Source organism: Microcaecilia unicolor, chromosome 3, assembly GCF_901765095.1.
Source record: "Microcaecilia unicolor chromosome 3, aMicUni1.1, whole genome shotgun sequence".
Taxonomy (NCBI): Eukaryota; Metazoa; Chordata; class Amphibia; order Gymnophiona; family Siphonopidae; genus Microcaecilia; species Microcaecilia unicolor.
The window spans coordinates 88,056,028-88,080,559 of record NC_044033.1 but is presented as its reverse complement, the minus strand read 5'-3'; the positions used below and the strand labels follow the sequence as shown (position 1 = coordinate 88,080,559).

Here is a 24,532-nt window from a genome sequence, read left to right as displayed (position 1 = left end):
CCTTCTGAGACACAGAAACATACAAAAGCGCATGCACTCTAGCTCTCTTTTCTAGTGCTGTTTCTGCTGCTCATATGCTCATTCAGGCACTGAACCTACCAAGGTTTGTCCCACTATCCTGAGACTACCTCTAGCCAGACAGTCACCATTTAGGGAGGATGGCGCCAATCTGGACAGCAGTGAAAGAGGATTATTGCTGCCCAGGAACCACTCTATCACCAATGATTTCTACAATTATGACCTGGAGGGGTGCGGTGGGATCAGACTATATGGGGGACATTATGGTCAGGGGCAGAGTTTAAGACAGAAGGAGTTGCAACAGCAGGGTTGGGTGGGAGGGGATCAGGAGCATTATGTATGTTGGTGAGATGGGAGGGGGGGAATCAGGAACACAGGGGTGTCAAGGGATAGAATGGAGGTGGCAGGAAGAACTTTATGGTGTCGGGAGGGTAGAGGATCAGGAGCACTTATGATGTCTAGGGAGGGGATCATAAGCAATTCATGGTGTGTGGGGGAGGAGATCAGGAGCGCTTTAGGGTGTTGGATGGGAGAGAGGGGATAGGGAGCACCTTCTGGTATCAGGGGGCGAAAGTGACGGAATATGGAGCACTTTGAGAACAAGGAGATCCAGAACACTTTTGAGTGGGGAGGGGGAGGAGATTGGGAGCACTTGGCATGTCGGGAGATGGGAGAGAGAGGATTGGGAGCAGTTTGGCATTTTGGGGGGGTAAGAGGGAGGGATTAGGAGCTCTTTGGTATGTTGGGTTGGGAGGGAACTGGGAGCACTTGGTGTGTTGGGGTGGGAGGAGAGGATCAGGAGCACTTTGGGATGTCGGGCAAGTGTTCTGAAGGCAGTGCAGGTAGGAGCACCGCTGTGGACCTTGGTCCAACAGCAGCTGGTCAGTGCCCTTGCCGTCAGCTTTCATTGATTGCCAGTTCAATTTAGGATTATTTTAAAGATGGTGTTTAAGGCTATGAGGGGTGGGGGGCCTTTATGTTTGTAGGCTTGGCTGGAATGATACACCCTGGAATTAGAGTTGCAGTCATCATAGGCACCCATGTTATTATGCTGGAATAGAGCTTTTGGTTGGTAGGCATAGACTCAGCTGCCTGATACTACTAGTTAGGAAACTATTTGGCTGACCTTCAAGAAACTCATGGCATGCCTTGTGGCTAGTTGTGTCTCAGTAGGGTGGCCGGTCCTCATCTCGGTATGGGGCAGAGGCTGAATGTGGGATGTGTGTGTTGATTTGGTGGTGTGTATAAGGTAAGCATTGCCATACTGGGATAGACCTGGGAAATTATAGACTGGTGAGCCTAACATCAGTGCTGGGCAAAAACGACAAAATTACAGAGAATATTCAAAGCATGGATAATGAGACAAAGCCAACATGAATTTAATGAAGGGAGATTTTTGCCTCACCAATCTACAAATTTTCATTGAAGGGGTGAGCAAACGTGGATAAAGGTGAGACGGTTGATATGGTGTATCTGGATTTTATTTATTTATTTATTTATTATTGCATTTGTATCCCACATTTTCCCACCTATTTGCGGGCTCAATGTGGCTTACAATATTACAACATGACAAGCATCTTTACAGTATTACAACATGACAAGCATGGTTAAAGAGTAGGGAACAATTAGTTACATATTGAATAAGTGTGACAGAATGGATGTAATCAGTACAAAAGACATTGACAAAGTACCTCATGAAAGACTCCAGAAGAAATTGGAGAGTCATGGGATAGGAGGTAGTGTTTTATTGTGGATTAAAAACTGGTTAAAAGATAGAAAACAGAATTAAATGGTCAGTATTCTCAATGGAGAAGGGGTAGATGGTGTGGGTTCTGCAGGAGTCTATGTGGGTATGTTGGGTATATCTGTGTCTAGGTAGATAATTATATGTATCTGTGAGGATGAGTGTATGAGATATCTGAGGAATGTGATGTGCGGGGGCTGGGGGGGGCGTGAATGTAGGAGGTGTATATGTATGGTCAGTGGGTGCAAGTGTTCCCTTCCCCTTGAACTCTCCCCTACTCTTCTATACTTTCTTCCTCAACCTTCCATCTTACTTCCTTTCATCCTCTTCCTCCTTGCACTCTCCCATCCCTTGCCACTCAACCCAGGTTCCTGTTATATTACTCAGTTGCTGAGACTTGTGCCTGTCTCTTCTTGGGCTGATGGGGCTTGGGTCTCTATTAGCACACTGAAAATTGTCACCATGGGTTCTTTGACTTTTCTGGTGCCATGCGGGTTGGGCTCCCACAGCAGTCCTAAATAGACATAACAATAAACACTTCCTTTCTCTCTGACTGTGAGGGAGTGTGTATAAAAGGACCCCTTAACCCATTCCCTCACTGGGCCACATCAATAGAGCCAGGGCTGGGAATTCAGCCAGGAGGGCATGGTCCTACTACTACTACTACTACTATTTAGCATTTCTATAGCGCTACAAGGCGTACGCAGTGCTGCACAAACATAGAAGAAAGACAGTCCCTGCTCAAAGAGCTTACAATCTAATAGACAAAAAATAAATAAAGTAAGCAAATCAAATCAATTAATGTGAACGGGAAGGAAGAGAGGAGGGTAGGTGGAGGCGAGTGGTTACGAGTCAAAAGCAATGTTAAAGAGGTGGGCTTTCAGTCTAGATTTAAAGGTGGCCAAGGATGGGGCAAGAATTAGGGGCTCAGGAAGTTTATTCCAGGCGTAGGGGGCAGCGAGACAGAAGGCGCGAAGTCTGGAGTTGGCAGTAGTGGAGAAGGGAACAGATAAGAAGGATTTATTCATGGAGCGAGTGCACGGGAAGGGGTGTAGGGAAGGACGAGTGTGGAGAGATACCAGGGAGCAGCAGAGTGAGTACATTATAGGTTAGTAGAAGAAGTTTGAACAGGATGTGAAACGGATAGGGAGCCAGTGAAGGGTCTTAAGGAGAGGGGTAGTATGAGTAAAGCGACCCTGGCGGAAGATGAGACGGGGCAGCAGAGTTTTGAACCGACTGGAGAGGGGAGAGGTGACTAAGTGGGAGGCCAGCAAGAAGCAGATTGCAGTAGTCTAAACGAGAGGTGACAAGGGTGTGGGATGAGGGTTTTGGTAGAGGTGCTCGGAAAGAAAGGGGCGGATTTTACGGATGTTGTAAAGAAAGAAACGACAGGTCTTGGCAGTCTGCTGGATATGAGCAGAGAAGGAGAGAGAAGAGTCAAGATGACCCCATGGTCCAACCAGAGAAGATAAAAACCCAGAGTTGCAGAAAATCAGGGAGGTCCAGAACAGGAAGAAGCAGTCCTCCAGATTACATTTCTGTTATCTGTGTGTAAGTAATGTTTTGTTGCTCAGCTATTGGCCTTGCCTGCAAGGTAGGACAGGCTGTCTGTGTTGTGTCTTGCGCTACTGTCCTCAATAAAGGGTGTTTTTTGCTCTTAAAGCTGCCTCAGTTGTTTATACTCAAACACTGGCGCACACTATCACACTGCTCTGCTCAACTTTCAGTGCCAGACTTCTTTTCTACCCACTGTTGCCTTTATATATTTATATACATAGATTTCTTGCACATGCACAAATAACCTATGCATACAGACAGCAAACAAATATAGGAGATCCTCCCCAACAAACCCTATGCTTGATTAAAATGTGCCTAAAAATGTATCTCAGCTCTACAAACACTTTTTTAATTGTAAGAAGTATTTATTAAAAACCAAAAGGCACAGACATCGTGTACAAATATAAGAAGATAGCAAAACCATGACAATGCAACCTTGCAAAGAAAAGGGCATTTCTATTTTTAAAAATATTTATTCTGCTTAACCTATATGTAGGAGGAACAGAAATAGTTTAGACATGTATAAATACATTTTTTTTCAAAAGGTTTTGGATGTCTAAGTGGCACCTATTGCATTTGAATTTTCCACATCAAGTTGATCCAACAATTGAAAATTTGACCGCCTTGGGCAGAGCACCTTATGTTTACAGTTGTCATCAAAGGATCTCTAATACAGGAGCAAATGGAAAAATATAAGCAATTGTAAGTACGCATCATCAATTATTATGAAATAAATTTTGTAGTGTCAGCTCAATTCCTGGTGGACAGTGAACTGTTCTCAAATCCACATTACAGTAGTTGGGCCAATTTCGTAAACACAATCACAGATGAAAAGGGGCTCTGAACTGAAACACGCTGGAAATACATTAGATACTGTCATCTCATTGTAACAGATGAATTATTTCTAGGTATAAAAAAAAGTAATGTGGGAAAACTTAAATTAAGTGCATCCTCCAAAATATAGTCTGCAGATGCAAATCCCTGATATGAATAAACAAATTACCTGCAGATTTGTGGAGAGAGAGTACAACGCTGGTCATATGGTAAATAAAATGGGGATTTCTGATTTCCAATTTTTATTTGATCAAATGTGTTTGATGCTTATGGGGAGTTCCTATTAAATTTTCTTACTGTAGAAAACGCGTTCTGCCTTTCTTATCTAAAAAGGTGCTGTTCAATTTTGCAAGATCACTGTCATTACATAGCAATATTTTAGAATATAATCCGCTACATCAAATGAAAAAAAATTATACAGAAATTGAATATTCAAAGTACATTTCTAATTATTTCATGTGTGCTTTCAGCTTCTAAAGCATATTCACTATGATCAGAATTCTGATTTGGGTAAAAAAGTACAAAAAGCCTGCAAATCAATTTGCCTGCGCAAGTTTAAAATAGCTCATCAATTGATCAAGATTTAGGGAAGTGCTTTTAGGCATCTTGATTTACCAGGGGAGTCAGCAAGCCACCTTGCAAGCAGCGTTATTCTACCATCTCAGGAGTATCAGGCTGCAGACCATAGCTAGATGCTTCCAGGCCAGCCAGAGTCACCATAAGTATGTTCCATGAGCCCTCCCCAAATCAAAATCTTGCTCCTGAAGTGGCCCCCAATGCTAAAGCTCCTGAGTCCCCCCCCCCCAGTCAAGGTCCCCTTGCCACAGTTGAAGCCCCCACAAGACAATATCCCCCAAATATAGCCCTCTCCACCTTGAAGCTCCACTCCCAGAATCTCTCTTTCAAAAGGCCTTCCCCCCCAAGAATAGGTCGCTCCTGGCCTATCTTCACTGTACCCTGGGAATGGAGGTCTGGGAAGAAGCAATCTCCAGTCACTCCTACCCTTGCTAACATCAGGTTCCAAATGGACATCAGCAATCACTAGCAGTAGTCTCTGGGTATTAGATTTCTGGGACAGTCCAACCTTGGTTTCAGATTTCCGTATAAGAGAAGGTGTGTAGGTGTGTGTGTGTGTGTGTGTGTGTGTGTAGGTGTGTGTGTGTGTGTGTGTGTGTGTAGGTGTGTGTGGTGTGTAGGTGTGTGTAGGTGTGTGTGTGTGTAGGTGTGTGTAGGTGTGTGTAGGTGTGTAGGTGTGTGTAGGTGTGTGTAGGTGTGTAGGTGTGTGTAGGTGTGTAGGTGTGTAGGTGTGTGTAGGTGTGTGTAGGTGTGTGTAGGTGTGTGTAGGTGTGTGTGTGTGTGTGTAGGTGTGTGTAGGTGTGTGTGTGTAGGTGTGTGTGTGTAGGTGTGTGTGTGTAGGTGTGTGTGTGTAGGTGTGTAGGTGTGTGTGTGTAGGTGTGTGTGTGTAGGTGTGTAGGTGTGTGTAGGTGTGTGTGTAGGTGTGTGTAGGTGTGTGTGTGTGTGTGTGTGTGTGTGTGTGTGTGTGTGTGTGTGTGTGAGAGAGAGGGGGGGGGGGGGGGAGACTTTACAGTCCAATGCACTCGGGATGTTATAAAGTATTGTGGTGTTTTGAATGGATTTGCACTCTGCATTTCATTACTATGTACCCCCATGGTATGCCACCAAAACATGTGTTATAGCCCTTTAACACACATTAAGGGGCAAACAAATCATGGTACAGCTGTTAAGCACCTTAATAACTATCCCCCTTAATTGTGTATAATTTCAAGAAAGGGAAATATTTGCTAGACAAAAACTGTGCAAGAAATTCTTCTGCAAAAATAGATGTAGGACATTTGCCCAAAAGTGATAAATTTAGGAATTGGACAAGTTTTACTGCACTTTTGCACTAGTTTTTGATTGTATATTTTTTCTTTGAAAAAGTATTTCCTTCTAGAAGTGCAGCTTTTGTCCATGAATTTTCTACAAAAATTGATAATCTATATAAAGCAGCTGACTTGCAAATTCTATTTTTTTTTTTTTTGCACTACTTTATTTATTTATTTGTTGCATTTGTATCCCACATTTTCCCACCTATTTGCAGGCTCAAAACTTGTGTACAAAACTTAAAATCTGGCCCTTAGTGTGCGTAGATAGTATACATAGAATTTATAAATCTTTTACAGGCAAGGAATGAGATGTTAGGCAACTCAATTAATATACAGATCATTTAAATGCAGACAGAAGACACAAGGCAAAGGATTATACCATTACAGTGTTTTTTTTTTGTAGGAAAAAAGGTACTGGTACTCATTATGGGTAGCCTTAAGGGTGGAGTTACTATGTATGGCTCCATCCTATGGTAGCCACACCCCTTTTACCAGCCATGGCACATATAAACAGGCATCACTGAAATATTACACACTTCTCTTATATGGAAAATTCCAAATGTAGTTTTGTTCAATGTAGTATATAAAAGAAGTTTTTTGTTTTTAACATATTCTTTTGGTAAGTGTGGATGCTCTACGGCTTATAAAACTATGGTTTCTCTTATTTTTTATTCTATTTATTAGAATTTATTTATTGCCATTTTGAAAAAAAAATTCACCTATGGTAGTATACAGCAAGTATAAACTGGACGTGTGCAATAAACAATTAGGGATGGGCTGTTGTTTGTATGTCATGGAATGTTGTTACCAAAATGAAACAAGCAGAAAAAAACTCTCATTTTGTGTTTGTTTGTTGATAATGGTGCGCCCTATAGTGGAACCACCATGCATGCATGAACCATTGTGAATGCACACACAAATGTGCATGTGCAAATTTGAAAAAAAAATGTGCCCTCTTTCTGAAACAGTACACCCTCTTTCCATACAGTGCACATTAATCCAAACAAAAATTCCTGTAAGCAACATGGAAAACGACATGAAATAAAAAATTGTCTGGCTGCCTATATTCAAATAACAATAGAGGGCCCAATATTTAAAACAATTTTACTAAGCAGAAGAGGTCCTGGTTAGCAGATTTCCAGCAGCACCTAACCACAAAGTGCCACAGCACTATCCGTTAGTGCCAGGGTGGTCTGTGGGCAAAGCCAAGCTTTACCCAGTTACCCCCAGATTCTATGTAAGGTGTGGTGAGTAGCATGCATTAAATTGGGCACACACCCAACTTACATGCGCATCTTAACTGAGTAATGAGCCAATTAGTGATATTGGCTGATAACCAATTATCATAATTAATTGACAAATTGTAATTTACACATGCTTCTTTTTAGGCGTATTCTAAAAAGAGGCGTGCGTAAATTCCAACGGGGGCATCCCATGGAAGGACTGTGGGGTGTGTTGGGAAGGACTGTGGGCGTGTTGGGACGTTATTCAAATGTACACGCATTGTTATAGAATTCAGAGGAATGCGCCGTGTTTCCTGGCCCTATGTACCATTCTCTAAACTGCATCTAACTTTACGTGCAGTTTATAGAATAGCGCTAAGCACTTTTTTCTGGATGCATCTAGATTTTAGATGCCATTTACAGAATCTGGCCCTTAGTGGAGATATTCACTCTTCTAACTGGGTAAGTAACCAGATAAAGTTAGGACAGCAAAAAAGGCTATTCTAATATGATCAATGCTTTTATTCAGGCACAGGTGTGAATACTGGTTGGTTCATGGATAACTTCCAGTGGCCAGCCAGACCTCAATAGTCAATGCCGGTGCCTGGATTGGACCTTGCATGAATATCCAGGTCATTTAATGCCCACAGCGGTCAGTGCCTTTAAATTGCTGACCACCGTGGGCTGAATATCCGGCCCGCACAATACAGCATAGTATGCTACTTACAGTGTCAGCACAATATACAATAAAACAGCTTAATAGACAACAAAGAGGACACGAAGAAGTAGAACATATAGACAGATAAGATAGAGTAACCGGAGTAGATAGATGATAAGGGTGACTAATTTGAGGAAAAACTGCATGTGCAGTCTGGAAAAGTGCATGCTACTGATCTCAGCTAGAGTACACGTGGTAAGCAAGTCCTGCTGCAATATGTGTAGTCCATGCTAGTCCTTGCATGTGTGACTAGCTAGTTAGTTGCCTCTTCCATTAAAGGCTTCAGAGAAGAGTCAGGGTTTTACTGCTTTCTAAAGTACAGGGGTATAGATACTGCCATTGACTGTACCTTAAAATCCAAGGATGAGAGTTTTTCCAGTTTTTTTGTTGATATCAGGAGAACCCGCCTTTGTAACTGGATATAACAAAGTTTGTTTTTCTCAAAAAATGACAGGATGATAAACTGTCCATTAGTGCAGCTGAAAAATAAATAAGATAAACCTTGTCACTGTAATACCTACCAATACCACATCAAATTACAGAATCCTCCCGAGACACTGAAAAAGCAATTTTCAAATCTGCCTTAAATATTGCACTGATCTCCTAAAACACATCAATGTCTCATCTCACCAAGAGCCTTTAGGAAATAAAATATAGCTAAAGCCCAGAGTATTCATATTAATAAGATGAATCACACTACTTGGTTAGAAATAGTTTTTCTACTGGGAATATCAAATGATATATTTGACTGTTGCATCTTACTCCTTAGCACTTTCAATCAGAACCTACCTCAACTGGGCTTTGGTGCCATTAGTCTTCATTCACAATCAGCCAGGATTTTTCCTTCTTTATATTCTCCCTTCAACCCCACTTAGCCTAGCCATCAACTTAGCCATGGCCAAAGGACATAGACTGTGGCTTCCTCCAGAATTCAATATGCTTGTTCTGTGCATATATCCTGAGTTTGACCAGCAGGTGTCACCATTATGCAATGATTGAGACTTTCTCCTTTCCAGGAGCTGAGAATTGCTGACTTCACAGTATCCCCAACCTTTGATAGCCAAAAAAAACAGAGGCTGAGCCCAGGAATAGAAGAGGTTTTCCCCATAGTATTACCACTGAGTCATCATTTCTGCCATCAAATGCTATTTTGAGGTTGCACCTCCACCCTAATATTGCTTGCATCCAGGCCTGGCCAAAATAAATTTCTCTAGTTGTGTTTATTGTTATTAATGCTTGACTAGATCCACTGAGATATTGGCTAACTTGTAGCAGCAAGCTTCTAGGTCCTAATTTATAAGCTGATGGTATTTAGACCTACATGTGACTTCAGCAGCTGAACACTTGCCAAAACATTGGTAAATACCAAGAAACATGTCAGTGAAATTAACTCATTCTGTCCTATGACATCATGCTCAAAACTGCTTATATTGGTCAACATGGCCGAACGTAAGAGCAAATATAAAACTGTACCAGCCCAATATTTGACAGAAGCAGCGAGTGTGTTTTATAAACAGTGACTTTGACATTTTAAAATATGCATATCAAGCACTGCTATCCAGACAGGCGGCAGTGAATATAAGTGGAACATGTTCACCGTCAGCCACTAAACACATTGCAGTGATAGTCAGTTTCCATGCATACAGCTGAGTAGTTTAATTTAGGACATTTATTTTCTGTTCTAAAATAAACCGTCCATGAATATCTAGAATTTTTAAAGGGAAATTTCAGTGGCACTAGATATATCTGTATAGTGGCAGTGAAAAATCACCAATAAGCAGTGTATACGTTTACAGAGTAATTTTTTAAAGGATTATTTGCATGTAAAAGGCCTTTTGTAAAAATTACCCCATGGGTTATGTGTGTATTTTATGTGACTAGATGCAGGCATGTCTGGGGTGGAGCACAGCTGGAGTCATGATTTATGCATGTTAAGAAACATAAGAATAGCTATACTAGGTCAGACTAATGTTCCACCTAAACTTTTCCTCCAGAAACATGTCCAAACCTTTTCAACCAGATACGCTAACCACTGATATCACATCCTCTGGCAATGAATTCCAGAGCTTAACTATTCGTTGAATGAAAAAGTATTTCCTCCTCTTTGTTTTTAAAGCAGTACTATGTAACTTCATTGAGTGTCCCCTAATCTTTGTACTTTTTAAAAAAATAGTAACATAGTAGATGACGGCAGAAAAAAGACCTGCACGGTCCATCCAGTCTGCCCAACAAGACAACTCATGTGTGCTACTTTTTGTGTATACCCTACTTGATTTGTACCTGTGCTCTTCAGGGCACAGACCGTATAAGTTTGCCCAGCATTATCCCCGCCTCCCAACCACCGGCTCTGGCACAGACCGTATAAGTCTGCCCAGCACTATCCCTGCCTCCCAACCTCCAGTCCCGCCTCCCACCACCGGCTCTGGCACAGACCGTATAAGTCTGCCCAGCACTATATCCCTGCCTCCCAACCTCCAGTCCTGCCTCCCACCACCGGCTCTGCACAGACCGTTATAAGTCTGCCCAGCACTATCCCCGCCCTCCCAACCTCCAGCCCCGCCTCGACTACCGTTACCCGTTCTACACCACTCAATATTTTGTAGACCTCTATCATATCCCCCCTCGGCCATCTCTTTTCCAAGCTGAAGAGTCCTAACCTCTTAAGCCATATGAGAGAAGTTCCAGCCCCTAATCATTTTGGTCTCCCTTCTTTGAATCTTTCTAATTCTGCTATTTTTTTTTAAAGATATGGCAACCAGAACTGCATACAGTACTCAAGGTGTGGTTGCACCATGGAGCAATACAGAGGCACTATAATATTATCTGTATTATTTTCTAATCCCTTTCTTAATACTTTCCTAGCATTCTGCTTGCTTATTGGCCGCCGCCACATACTGTGCAATAGATTTTCAGTGTATTGTCCATGATGACACCTAGCTATTTTTCTTGGATGATGACTCTAGGGTGGAACCTAGCATCAAATACTTTACATGTGAACATTACATTTGCTTTTGAGTAGTTGTAAACGTCAGTGGCTTTATTTAGACATAATTGATGCAGGTTTTCCCCAGGATTCTATATAGCGCGATTTAAGTTGCATGCAAATCCACGGTCGTATTTTGGATTTGTGTGTGCAACTTAGAGGGGAATAATCGAACGTCGCCGGCGAAATAGGTCGCCGGTGATCTATTTTGGCGGCGGTGCAACAGCTGGCCAGAACCGTATTTTCAAAAAAGATGGCCGGCCATTTTTTTTTTTCGATAATACGGTGTGGGCCGGCGAAAATGACCTTGGATTTCGCCGGGTTTGAAAATCACCAGTTTTGTTTTCCACAATAATGGAAAAAACTGCCGGGTGATCTCAAACCCGGCGAAATCCAAGGCATTTGGCCGTGGGAGGAGCCAGCATTTGTAGTGCAATGGTCCCTCTCACATGCCAGGACACCAACCGGGCACCCTAGGGGGCACTTCAAACATCTTTTATAAACAACCAAATTAGCTTCCAGGTGCATAGCACCCTTCCCTTGTGTGCTGAGTCCCCCAAATCCCCCCCAAAACCCACTGCCACAAGTGTGCACCATTACCTTAGCCCTAAGGCTGAAGGGGGGCACCTACATGTGGGTACAGTGGGTTTTGGGAGGCTCAACATTACCCACCACAAGTGGAACAGGTGGGGGGGGGGGGGGATAGGCCTGGCTCTGCCTTTCTGCAGTCCACTGCAACCAACAACAACTGTTCCAGGGACCTGCATACTGCTGTCAGGGTGCTGGGTATGACATTTGAGGATGGCATACAGGCTGGCAAAAAAAGGTTTGTATTTTAATAATTTTAGTGTGGGAGGGGGTTGGCGACCACTGGGGGAGTAAAGGAGGTCATCCCCCATTCCCTCCGGTGGTCATATGGTCAGTTGGGGGCACCTTTATGAGGCTTGGTCGTGAAATAAAAGGACTAAGTAAACCCGGCGAAATACTGCTTATCGCTGGGTTTTATTTTTCCATTATCCGCAAAAGCCGGCCATCTGGTAGCCACGCCCAAGCCTTGCCCATGTCCCGCCTTCGCTTCGCCGCCAACACGCCCCTTTGAACTTTCGCCGGCGATGCGAAGGGAAAGCGGCGAAGCTATCACAAATGTAGCTTTCGATTATACGCTTTTCGCCGCTTTTGCGAAATCACCGGCCATATCCCGATTTGTGTCAGGAAATAGCCGGCGATTACTTTCGATTATAAGCTGGTTAGTTAACAAGCTAATCAGTGCTGATAATTGCCATTTGGTGCCCTTGGCCTGGATTGGCCAATGTCGTGGACAGGATGCTGGGCTCGATTGACCCTCGATGACCCTTGGTCTTTTCCCCAGTGTGGCATTACTTATGTACTTAAGCAATTACTGACACAAATTGGCATTAATTAGAATTTACATGCAGAACTGTCTAAGCGTATTCTATAATGTGATGCATGTAAATTCTAAGTTGCATAGTTGAAAATGTGCTGTGGCCATGGGTGTTTCCAAAATCTATGTGTGTGGTTATAGAATGCACCTGGTCCACGCCTAATTTAGCCATTGGCATTTACACCAAGTTTTACTTGGCGTAACTGCCTGCAACAAAATTTGTCGCACAGATAAGCCCTCAGCATATTCTATAAACCGCATGGAAATTTAGGCCTAGTCTATAAAGTTCACCTAGATTTAGGCATACTTTACAGAATAAGTCTAGGTGTATTTCGTTTTGGCCCCAATTTTTTAGGAGTCATATATAGAATCTAGTCCTTTGGTGGGGGGTCCTGTTTTTTTCAAAAATTATTTATAATATTTCACATACAGCAAAGATTAACTTTGATCAGAAATCCAGAAATGTAAACCAGGAAAAACATTAATAAAGCAGCAACTAGGTACCCAATACAGTCCACAAAAGGAGGGGAGAAAAATCTAAAAAAACTCCATAGGAAGCTGAAAGAAAAAGGAAATAGAAGAAATATCAGAGCAATAACCCCACAAGCTAATTACATAAAGCCTTCTATTAGAGAGCCACCGCAGGAGTCCCCGAAACACCTTTAGTTGCAAGAAAAATCTGTAACTGCGAAGGCTCATAATAAACATACTTAACATTTTGATAAGAAATTAAACATTTACAGGGAGAACACAGTTGAAAAAATGCCCCCAAGTAAGGACTGATTAGTGCATAGCCAGATATTTCTTCCTCATCAGCTGAGTCCACTTAGATACATCAGGAAAAACTGAAATTGTATCATCATAGAACACAGCATTCCCTGCCCTAAAGTCTCGCAATAGCTTCTTATCCTGCAAGAAGACAATGAGGCATATTTTCAAAGCACTTAGCCTTCCAAAGTTCCATAGAAACCTATGGAACTTTGGAAGGCTAAGTGCTTTGAAAATATGCCTCAAAGGATACCAACCAAAATTGCTCTTCCCGATGTTTCTTCTTGAGAAGACTCCAACAAAGCTGAAACATTTAAGTCCTCAGGTTCATCTACAGATGAAGAAGTAATATATTAGATCTTTTGAAACAGAGGGATATTAGAGTCCAGATACTTTAATACTGATTTAAAAAAATTATTAAACAGTTCCTTTGGTGACAATAATCTTGATACTGGAAAATTTAAAAGACGTAAGTTCAAGCTCTACTTGCATTCTCCAGATTCTCTATTTTTCTCAGAAATAAGATCTTATAGCCAGACTGCTGATCTACTACTGATTTAAGATCCATCACTGACTTCTCAAGTGTACCCAGTAGTACTGTCCAATTCGCGATTCAAATCGATTCATAGATTCATTTTGGCAAATGATTTGAATCAATTTATTTTAAAAATTGATTTTTTAATAACTCACTATTAGCCGCTTCCTCTGCCACCAGCCACCGTCCCCGCCTTCCTCTGCGGTCTCTGTCTTCTTCGCGCAGGATGCATTTCCCACCTCCCCTCCATGCCGCCACCTTCCCACCTTCGCCCATGGCGTCCCTCCTCCATCCCTAGATTATGACGCGGTGGCTCTCAGTGTGTAGAATTTTAAAACGTCACTTCTTCAAAAGCCTGCAAACATCAATGAGTTTTTTTGCCAGATCATAGTCATGTTCCCCGAGCCTAAAAGACACACTGTGCTGGAGGGAAGCAGGGAAGAGTGCAGTTCACTGCACTCAGCTTTCAGTGTGTGGTCAAGATGTGGCGGTGAGCAAATTGATGATTATATATATATATATTGACTTGGTCCAGGCACTTATGATGTATTTCTGTTGCTGGAGGCACGAGTCTCATCAAAAATTGAACTGCAAATTTTGAACACAGCAGGACAAAAGAGATTAAGGGCAGTTACATAAAGCCACTGCAGAGTTGCTGAAGGAGCACTTATGGTATATTTCTGTTGCTGGATGCACGTGTCTCATCAAGTTCTTAAGAAGGTAAGCCTGAGTGTGAGAACAAGGAATATTTTGGCTTTATTCAGTTGTGGATGGCTAAACTAGGCTAAAAGTGGGAGAACTGTGTGATGAATGATGTTGACTGAGGCAGAGTGTGGTTGCAAGGGGGAAGTTACTTTCTAAAAATAATGTTTTTATTGTTTTGCTCTGTTTAGCAGACAATGGATTTGACAGAGAAAGAGAAAAAAATCAAGCTCAGCATGCCCGGTTGGCCAGTGGTCACTAATATGGTCTGTATTTGCACAGTTGGATGACGAAACCATACAGAGTAGAAAATTTGCGAAATGTACACTTTGCAAAGATAAAGTTAAACATAGCGGTGGCACCAGTAATCTTTGGCAGCATGTTGAAAGATATCATAAAGCAAAATTTGTTGATCTGCAAGCTGAAGACACTTCTAGACATATTTGTGTTCACAAAGCTTAAAGCACCAGTGGTTTGTGGAAAAAGCATGAAACCTGGGCTCTTCTCAAGCCTGGGTGCTTGAGAAGAGGCTTGACACTGGCTGGTGAAAGTGGCTTTTTCAGAAGTCACTTCCACCAGCAGATAAGAAAAAAAATTGACACTGCCCTCGTGTATTGTATTGTTAAAAATATGCAACCATTTAGTGTTGTTACAGATGAAGGCTTTTTGGCCTATTCTTAGTCTCTCAACGGATGTTATGCCATGCCATCATGTCAAACTTTAGGTAGAATGATCAAAGCTAAATATGATGAAATGTCCTTCTACATTTTGAGTCTGCTTCAAAATTTGAGATATGTAAGCATTACCACAGATCTCTGGATCAGCAGAACCATGGGGGGATATATTACAATTAGTGCACATGGCATAGATGATGAGTTTTAGGCAATGAATATTGTGCTGGATAAGCAGTACATGCCAGAGAGATATACAGGTGACAACATAGCAGATGCTGTGGAAAGTGCAGTGAAGAAACGGCAGCTAGAAGACACAGTTTTTGCAATTGTTATAGATAACGCTGCATCAATAAAAAAAGCTGTAGGGAAACTTATTCGAAAAGGAATCTGTACCACTTACCGTTGCTGCTTTGGACACACTCTGCAGTTATGTGTGGAAGATGGGCTGCGGTCTCATCCAGCAATCCCTGATGTCATCAATAAATTCCGTGATATCATCAGCAGTTTCCATCATGGTACTATACTTACAGAAAGCTTGAAAACTGCTCAAGAAATGCTGGGAATGCTAGTGAGAAACTGATTGGTGATGTGAAAACACATTGGAACAGTACTTGTATTATATTGCGAAGTGCAGTTGAATTGAAGCAACCCATTGGTTTAGATTTAAGCAGCAGCAGCAGCAATAAAATCACAAAGAAAGGTGAACCTGCTGAATGTGACTATCATCTTGCCTAAAAACTCGTTCATGTTTTGCAGGCTTTTGAAGAAGCCACAATTGCATCTGGAGAACAGTATGTTACTGTGTCTGTTGTTCATTCGCTGGATGAACACCTGATTAATTCAATCGATAACAACATACGTGTAAGATTCAGGAGAGGCAGACTTCCATCACAATCAGACTATGACTGTGATATTCGAATCAGATGCAGTGCAGAACTTGCTTGCTACAAACACGAAGAACCTTTGGAAACTTGCAGTGATGTTTTTTGTTTCTGGCAGCAAAGTCAAATAAAATTTCCACTAATGAACCGGCTTGCACTGAAGTTTCTGTGAATGCCAGCCACCTCTGTGCCCTCAAAGAATTTATTCTTGGACAAATTATAGCTGCAAGATGCTATAACTGGAAGATGTAGGACCTGACCAAAATTCACTTTTCACGTGATGTAACTTTGCGTGGAGTGCTCACACTAAAGTTTGCCTTTGTTCAATTGCTGCTGCCTGTTTTGTTTTTTTAACCCTGTGTGTTATTTATTTATTTATTTCTTACATTCGTATCCCACATTTTCCCACCTATCTGTAGGCTCAATGTGGCTTACATAGTTCCGGAGCAGCACTTCTGGACTCCAGTGTAGACAAATACAAGGTGATTTTGTGGTTAAGTAGTTCGATAGAGTTAATGTGGCGCAACCACATTGGGATCATACAACTGAAGATTTGTGTCCAGTCTGTTGTTATGATTTGGGTCAGAACCCCTCGCAAACTTACCTCTTTCCTGGGGGTCAGCTTCTTAGCTGGCTTCTGTTTCTTTTCTCTGTCCTTTCTGAGCTGGCTCTGTCTCTCTGTGCTGACAGCTTCCAGCAGCATGGGGTTAATTGTTTTACTTTACCACAGCTGTGTGGGTGGACTGAGTTAGCTCTACCTCTCTTTGGGTGTACTGGCTTCAAGTGCTTCACGATGTTGCATTGGTGTGGGTTGGGCCTCTCTGGGTCAGTGTGCTTTTGCCTAGGTCTAGGGAGTGTGACATCATCAGGGAGGGCCTTGATAAGGAAGTAGTGTTGTTTCCTTCAGAGCCTTTGCAACAGTGGTGTTTGCTTTAGGTAGGGTGGTGCAGTGTGCACTTCTGACTTTGTGTCTAGTTTCCCTGCTTGCTTTTGCTAAGGGCCAGGTTAGTGTTAGTGCAGTATGCACTGGTGACTGTGTGTTTAGCTTTCCTGCTTTTCCCTTATGGTTCCCCTGCTTTTCCCTCTTGGTTTTGGAAGCATTGCTGTGTGTAGGGCTTTGGAAGCTCTGTTGCTGATAGAAGTACTTCAGGGTTTGGTGTTGTTAGGAACACTGCAGAGTTTGCTGTTAGACGTACTTCTGGTGTTTGTGCTATTGGGAGCATTGCAGTCTTTGCTGTTGGTGTTTGGTGCTTTAGAAGCACTTTTGGCTTATGTGTTAGCTTCCCTGCTTTTTCCTTGTGGCTCCCCTGTCTTCCCTTTAGTGATAGGAGCTCTTCTGGTTGCTTGCCAGAGTAGTGCTTAGGAAGCACCTTGTTAGTTTTGTATCTAGCTTGCTAGAGCAGTGCTTAGGTAGCTTGTTAGTTTTGTGTTTAGCTTGTTAGTGTAGAGCTCTGCTTGTAGCTTGGTGCTTAGTAGTACCTGTGTTAGCTTTGTGTTTAGTTCCCTGCTCTGTTAGTTGAGCAGGGCTTAAGAGCTCCTGTTTAGTATAGGGCTTAGGAAGTCCTTTTGTCAGTTTACTGTTAGGAACACTCCTGCTGGTTTAGGGCTTGGGAGCATGTAGATCAGTTTAGGTTTAGGAGCTCTTCTGTTTCCAGTCCTGGTCCCTGTGTCATCCGGTGTCCAGTAAGTCCTGCCGGCTACTCGAACCCAGGAGCTCAACTCCTGGGGAGCTTAGTAGCTAAGTGCAGGTGAAGCTGTGTGGACCAGTCCGGTGTGCTCCAGTCCGGTGTTCCAGTCCTGTGTCCTCCAGTCCGGGGAATTCCAGTCCAGTGTTCCAGTCCGTGTGTTCCGGCTCGCTGGGTGGTGCCTGCAGTCCCTGCCGGTGTCGGTTGCCCAGCGTTGGTTGGTGGGTTTTGCCTGCTGCTGTTGCTCCTCGTCAGCAGCCCAAGGGCTCACATTTGCTCCAGAGCCCAGCCCCGCGGGCTCTGAACCTGAGAACCTGACATCTGTACCGTGATTTAGTTACGTTGTGTTGCAGAGATCGGGCATTTATGTTGGATCGGTGAGGTATGCCTTTTTGAACAGGTGAGTTTTTAGGTTTTTCTTAAAGTTTAGGTGGTCATTCGTATTTTTCGAGGCTTTTGGTAGTGTGTTCCACAGTTGTGTGCTAATGTAGGAAAAACTGGACATTCACAAAACAAAAACCTTCTCTCACAGGACAAATCCCTCCTCTCAGTACCCTTCTCCACCACTGCCAACTCCAGGCTCCGCCCATTCTGCCTCGCCTCACCCTATGCCTGAAACAACCTTCCTGAGCCCTTACGTCAAGCCCCCTCCCTGCCCATCTTCAAGTCTCTGCTTAAAGCCCACCTCTTCAATGCTGCCTTCGGCACCTAACTCTTACCTTCAGGATATCCAGACTGCCCCAATTTGACTGCCCCTATCGAATTGACTACTCACTTGTCCTTTATACTGTAAGCTCTTTGAGCAGGGCCTGTCCTTTATGTTAAACTGTACAGCGCTGCGTAACCCTAGTAGCGCTTTAGAAATGATAAGTAGTAGTATTTGTTGATTTGTATTTGAGTCCTTTACATCTTGGGAAGTGAAGATTTAGGTATGTTCTTAGCATGTGGGCCTATTTCAATCAAGTCAAATCAAATTGAAAAAAAAACAATTTTTTTAATGTATTGTAAGATTCAATTGTATTGAATCAAAAACTTTGAATCGGACAGCACTAGTACCCAGCCTAACAGAGTGCTGTGAGGCAGTATCTTCCAGGGATTTCAACTGGGAAGAAGATTCAGTGATAGTGGAAATAAAACTGGAGCATACTTAATGAAGGCTTTCTTAGGATCCCCAGATGGTAATGCTCCCATCTGGTGCAGATAACCCATCCAAAACTTGCATTTCACTACCGCTGACCGCTAGGGAAGTCATTCCTACCAGGGATGACATGGCCAATTTAGAATCCTGCATTGGCCTAACTTCTTCCAAGGACACCTGGCCAACTGAAGCAACAACATGGACACACTTTTGAGCTCCTCCTGCCGTTGCTCCAACAACTCCCATGATACCCCTGGAGGGGAAGGGCTAGAAGGCACCAAGGGTCTCATCGAGACTTTGCTGTTTACGTTGGGCTCATTCCTGAGCTCAACGGCAGATTCACTCATCATTGAGGGGATTGCAAAGGTAGTAATTAGCGGTTGACGCAAGGAAGTCACCGGGGCTGCAGGAGGAAAAATTTGCTGTTTCCATCAACGCTTCAGCATAAACAATCAAGAAAGCAACCATAAGACAAGGTAAGAAATGAAGAGGGCAGGAGCTTCCTCCAACTTGTCCTACTCTAACACCATCTTGAATCTTCTTGAATCTGTTCTTTTGTGTGTTAATTATATAAAGACACATAGGGGCAGTTCTACTAGCTGATAAGCAGCTAGATTGGATTTTACCGCATGTTAAACATTAGCGTTGACTTGTGCTAATGTCTACCATATGTTAAAACAGCCAGCACGGTTAATAAAAACATAGTAGCTGTATAACGAGAGAATGGACAATGTATGGGAATGATGGGTCCGTGGTGACAGCTAACACAGGGGTCATTAGTGTTTACTAGCTGTTACAACTGCTGATAGCATGAATACATTTAGCGCCACCTCAAGAGAAAGCTGTAGGTGCATCTGTGCAAGTCCGGTAGTGTGGTTGCTATCCTAAGAAGTTCAGTGATGGTACTCCCCTCCATTGTCTAGTACTCCCTGACAACCCTCCCCCCTCCCGGGTTATCTGTCTCCAAGCAGAACCCATTCCAAAGCCTGCTCAACCCCCACCCCCAACCCTTCCTAAGCACTGGCTTAGCTACAGGTGGGCATTCTTGGCTCAGGCCCACCCAAGACAATTCAGCAGTGGCCGCCTTGCTCCCCTCTTTCCCTCAACCAGATGTAGCATTTGCACCGACTCACTCACTCGCTAACCCATGACCTGGCAACTCCCACCCTCTTTCTAAACCTCCCCCTTCCTGGTATCAACTTCACAGGCAGGGCATCAACGCAAATCCATTGCCTGCGCATGCCCTGCAGGCTTCCCTCTGTCACGTCCTGCCCAAGGAGGTTAGATTGAGAATAGGAGACAGCATGAGCCTATGTAGCCCATTATGGGGGCTGAAGCCAGTAAGGTGGAACTCGCTGCCATTTTAGTTCACCCAAAACAATGGCAAACGATATTGAAAACAATACCAAAAGCTTCTTAAAAAATAACAGACTGCCTATGCGTGGTCCATCTGTAAAAAGTCTAAAGCTGTTCCAGTTGGATAGGCAGTGACTTAAAAAGTGGAAGATAAGGGATTTTTTTTTAATTTGAAAGCTTCCCATATCTAGATATAAATATCATGGAATAAAATTGAATATCACTAAAACAGCTTAAAAAATTATTGTAGGTGGTAGAAACACCAGTAATAAACTTGTATTTTGTGCTCATTTTTTTTATAGAGTATTACTGTAATATGTACTGTACTGTAGTATGGCCAAATCTCAGTGAGGATATCTTGTTTCCTGATGGATTCATGTTAACTGTTGTTGTAATCTGCCTTGGGAAGCCTGGTGTTATAAAGAAGGAATAGACTGAAATTAAATGGAAGTAAAATTAAACTCTCCTTTTATTGGGGCACATGGAATTACATCTTCATCTCATCTCTTTTGCAGAAGTTTAAATTTTAGATACACAAATGGATTACTCTGTGTTGAGGATGTTTCTGGGACAAGTGGTTTTATAAATCAAAATAATAAAAATAAATATTTGGTTTCAATTAAATGAACTATAAGCCCCTAATGCAGCCCATTGGTTTTTGTATATTTTGTTCTTGTGATGACTTATACTATGCCAAAACTGAAGACTCTCATCTCTTCTAAATGGTTGATAATAAAAGGAGCTCACTGTGAATGCTATCCACCCTAAAAGGTTGTTTTGTGGCTGTACATGAGGAATTGTGATATTGCATAAATAAGTGTGATGTTCCTACTCATGCATCCAAAGGTTATATAATCCTTTCAAGAAAGCCAATTAATCACTTAACTTATTAGTGGAACATAGCCACAAAGGCATGTTATGGTCACATTTTCAATATGGTAATACTAGAGCCCAGCCAAGGAATAGGTTATTTTGAGTTAGTCTTCACTGGACCAAACTTGCTTTCCTTGTGACATCACCATTCAGCCAGATAGGCAATGCCTTAAAAGGTGGAGCGTAAAGGATTTTTAAAAAAAATTTACATTTATATGCCACATTATCCCAAGCAAACTCGGGTTCAATGTGGTTTACATTTGTAAATACAGTGAGACAGAATAATATAATTCAGTAACATCATGGGAGCAAGTCAATAGATATGTCTGAAACATTTAACAAAGGTGATATTACCATATATACCCAGCTGGGCATATAGAAGTCTGTCCTTTAATATGCCACATGTTCAGAAATCATAGCCATAAATATAGACATCTACACACATTTTGGGGGGGAGTCACTCTTATCTTAAGGCAAAACGTCTCCATGAGAACTGCGCACAGGATATTAAGGGGGTAATACTATTGCATGCTATGCACAAATTCTATGGAATACTAGTATAAGTCCACATTTATGCACCTATCTATAGGCACAACCACTTAAAACTATGTCAAAGGCTGGTATAAAGCAGAACAAACAGCAGACCAACACCCGTAGGAAGTAGTTGCAAGAATTTTAATTCTACCCAAAATACTTATGCCTGACATGGCCACATTTAGCAAAAGGCTGCATCGGAGGCAAAACTAAAAACAAAAACAAAATTATAACAAACATTAAATAAAAGTCATATTATAAAAACATTTTTAAAACTTATTTATAAAATAACACCTATCAAAATCATATTTAAAAGCCCCCATAAAGAACCATGCATAGCTTATACAAAACATACAGAATTGCTGACAAAGATAGTGTGGGGGCTTCAAAGCAAAAAAAAAAAAAGTGAAAACTTTATAAACCAAAGATGGTGAAGTGGAAGGCACAATACTGTGGTGCAACAATGAGATCACCTGGAGCAAAAAGCAGTGTCATAAAAATTCAGTGAAATAGAAGCAAAAAAACAGCACCATCAAATTCAAATGTGGTACAAGGCAGGCATGAATATAAATGAACCAAAACACTAAAGTGAGAACATAAATATTTAATTTAGATTCTGAGGAAATGTATATACAGTTCATATATAGAAAAACCATGGAGCCAAAGTCCTTAAACAATGTATCTTAAAATTTTAATAATATGTTCATAGTTTTTCAAAGGATTTAACCGTGAGGTTGAATGGGTGTGCTTTTCTGTAACTTGGTTTCCTTTGCACCAATAGTGCTAGTGGGTCACATGCTCTTCCAGTCTTTGAAAAGTGGATGGGCTCCTTTTATATTCCACCAGAGTCATGGGATCTTAACGTCATTCTCACCCAGCTGATGAAAGCTCCTTTTGAGCCACTGAATTCCTGCCATCTGAAGTACTTGACTTGTCATTTTCTTGGTGGTTGTTACTTCAGTTCATAGGGTCAGTGAGCTTCAGGCTTTAATAGTGAATGCACCTTATACTAAGTTTCATCATAACAGAGTAGTCCTCTGCACGCAGCCTAAGTTCCTGCCAAAGGTGGTGTCGGAGTTCCATCTGAACCTGTCAATTGTCTTGCCAACATTCTTTCCCTGACCTCATGCCCATCCTGGCGAAAGCAGTTTGCACACCTTGGATTGCATTGGCCTACTACATGAAGCAGACAAGGCCCCACAGATGGTCCGCCCAGCTTTTTGTTTCTTTTGATCCCAACAGGATGGGAAACGTACCATATCCAATTGGCTGGCAGATTACATTTCCTTCACTTATACCGAGGCTGGACTGGCCTTAGAGGGTCATCTCACGGCTCATAATGTCACAGCCATGGCCACGTCGGTAGCCCACTTGAAGTCAGCCTCCTTTGAAGAGATTTGCAAGGCTATGATGTGATCTTCTGTCCATAAATTCACATCACACTACTGCCTTAAGCAGGATACCAGATGCGACAATTGGTTTGGGCAGTCAGTATTGCAGACTATGTTTGGGGTCTAGAATCCACTTCCACCCTCCTAGGCCCATTTTATTCTGTTCCAGGTTGCACTCTCACTCAGTTGTATATAGTTTCAAATTAATCTGTGTTATGTCCTCACCGTTACGAGGCCCAATTAACCACTGTTTGTTGTTTTGGGTGAGCCTGGATGCTAGGGATTCCCCACTTGTGAGAACATGTCCTTGGAGAAACCAAAGATACTTACCTATAGCAGGTATTCTCCGATGACAGCAGGCTTCATATTCTCACAATCTCGCCCACATCCCCTTGGAATTGTCTCCTTGATTATTTTTATTATTGATTCATGCATTAAAATATTGAACTAAGGAGATCGCATTCGTGCAGCGGGCAGTAAGGCACTCACGCATGCACAGTGGAGCGTAGCTCACGCTTCACAAAGCTCTAACGTTTTACTTTAGCATAAATGCTAGACCGGGTGACGCGGCTCGGCGTTTATCCATTTGTGAGAATATGAAGCCTGTTGTCCTCGGAGAATATCTGCTACAGGTAAGTATCTTTGCTATACCTACATATGGGAAGCTTTCAAATATATTAAAAAGCTGTCAAATAAGTAAAAAAAAAATTTTGTCCTCCACCTTTTAAGGCACTGCCTATCCAACTGGAACAGATTTTGACTTTTTACAGATGGATTCCACATTGGCAGTCCATTATTTCTAATAATCTTTTACTACTGTTTTGAGTGAGCAAAAATGGTAGCAATCTCCGCCTACTGGCTTCAGCCCGTTGTTAGATAGACTCACGCTATCTCCTGTTCTCAATCTAACCTCCTTGCTACCATCTCTCTCCTTTCCCTCCTCCTTGCTCCCGGTCCCACCCCGCCCCAGGCATCACCCCCCCACACCATTGCTCCCATCTCTCTCCCTGCCCCCCACATTGCTCCTGTCTCTTTCCCTCCTCCAAAGCCCCCCCAACCAGTATGCAACAGTTTTCCGTCCTTTCTTCCAGCTGTGGTGATAATTACAAAGCGCATAGCCGCAGGGGACTGCAGCTCTCTGCATGCTGCAACTACTTCTTGCAGGCTGGCCCCATCTCCTCTGATATAACTTCCTCTTTCAAAGAATGTGGTTCTGACTGGAAGGAAGCAGCCGCAGCATGGAGAGAGATGCAATCTCCCGAGGCTCTCAGCTTTATAATTATCATCAGGGTCCAGCACTGGAGGCAGCTGGAAAAAAAGAATTAAAACTTCTGTCTATGGGCTGGGGAGCTTATGATGGGGGAGAGAGAGAGGGGAAGGCATCAGGCAAGCAAAGTTGTATACCAAGCACCTGTGCTGTGCACTAGACTGAGGTGGGGGTTGATACAAGATTGGAGGCCTGGCTATGCCCAGTATGCAATCAACATGCCCACTTTTGAACAAAGTTGATTCCCACATATTGATTTTTCTCCCTTCCTTGTTAGATGCAAAATAGGCTTCCCCAACAAATGGAATAAAATCCACTCCCATTCTCAAGCACAGTGCTTCTCTATAGTACTATTACCTCTTC

General features: G+C 42.5%; 1 protein-coding gene across 1 annotated transcript in view; it reads right to left on the bottom strand.

Annotated features, from left to right (window-relative positions):
- WDPCP (WD repeat containing planar cell polarity effector) overlaps positions 1 to 24,532 on the bottom strand; it is an 846,895-nt gene that overhangs the window by 507,671 nt on the left and 314,692 nt on the right. The window contains exons 9-10 of the mRNA XM_030196158.1: positions 15,573 to 15,589; positions 8,330 to 8,443 (exon numbers count right to left, since the gene is read on the bottom strand). Of these exons, the coding sequence (XP_030052018.1) occupies positions 8,330 to 8,443; positions 15,573 to 15,589 (131 nt within the window). The remainder of the gene's footprint in view (positions 1 to 8,329; positions 8,444 to 15,572; positions 15,590 to 24,532) is intronic.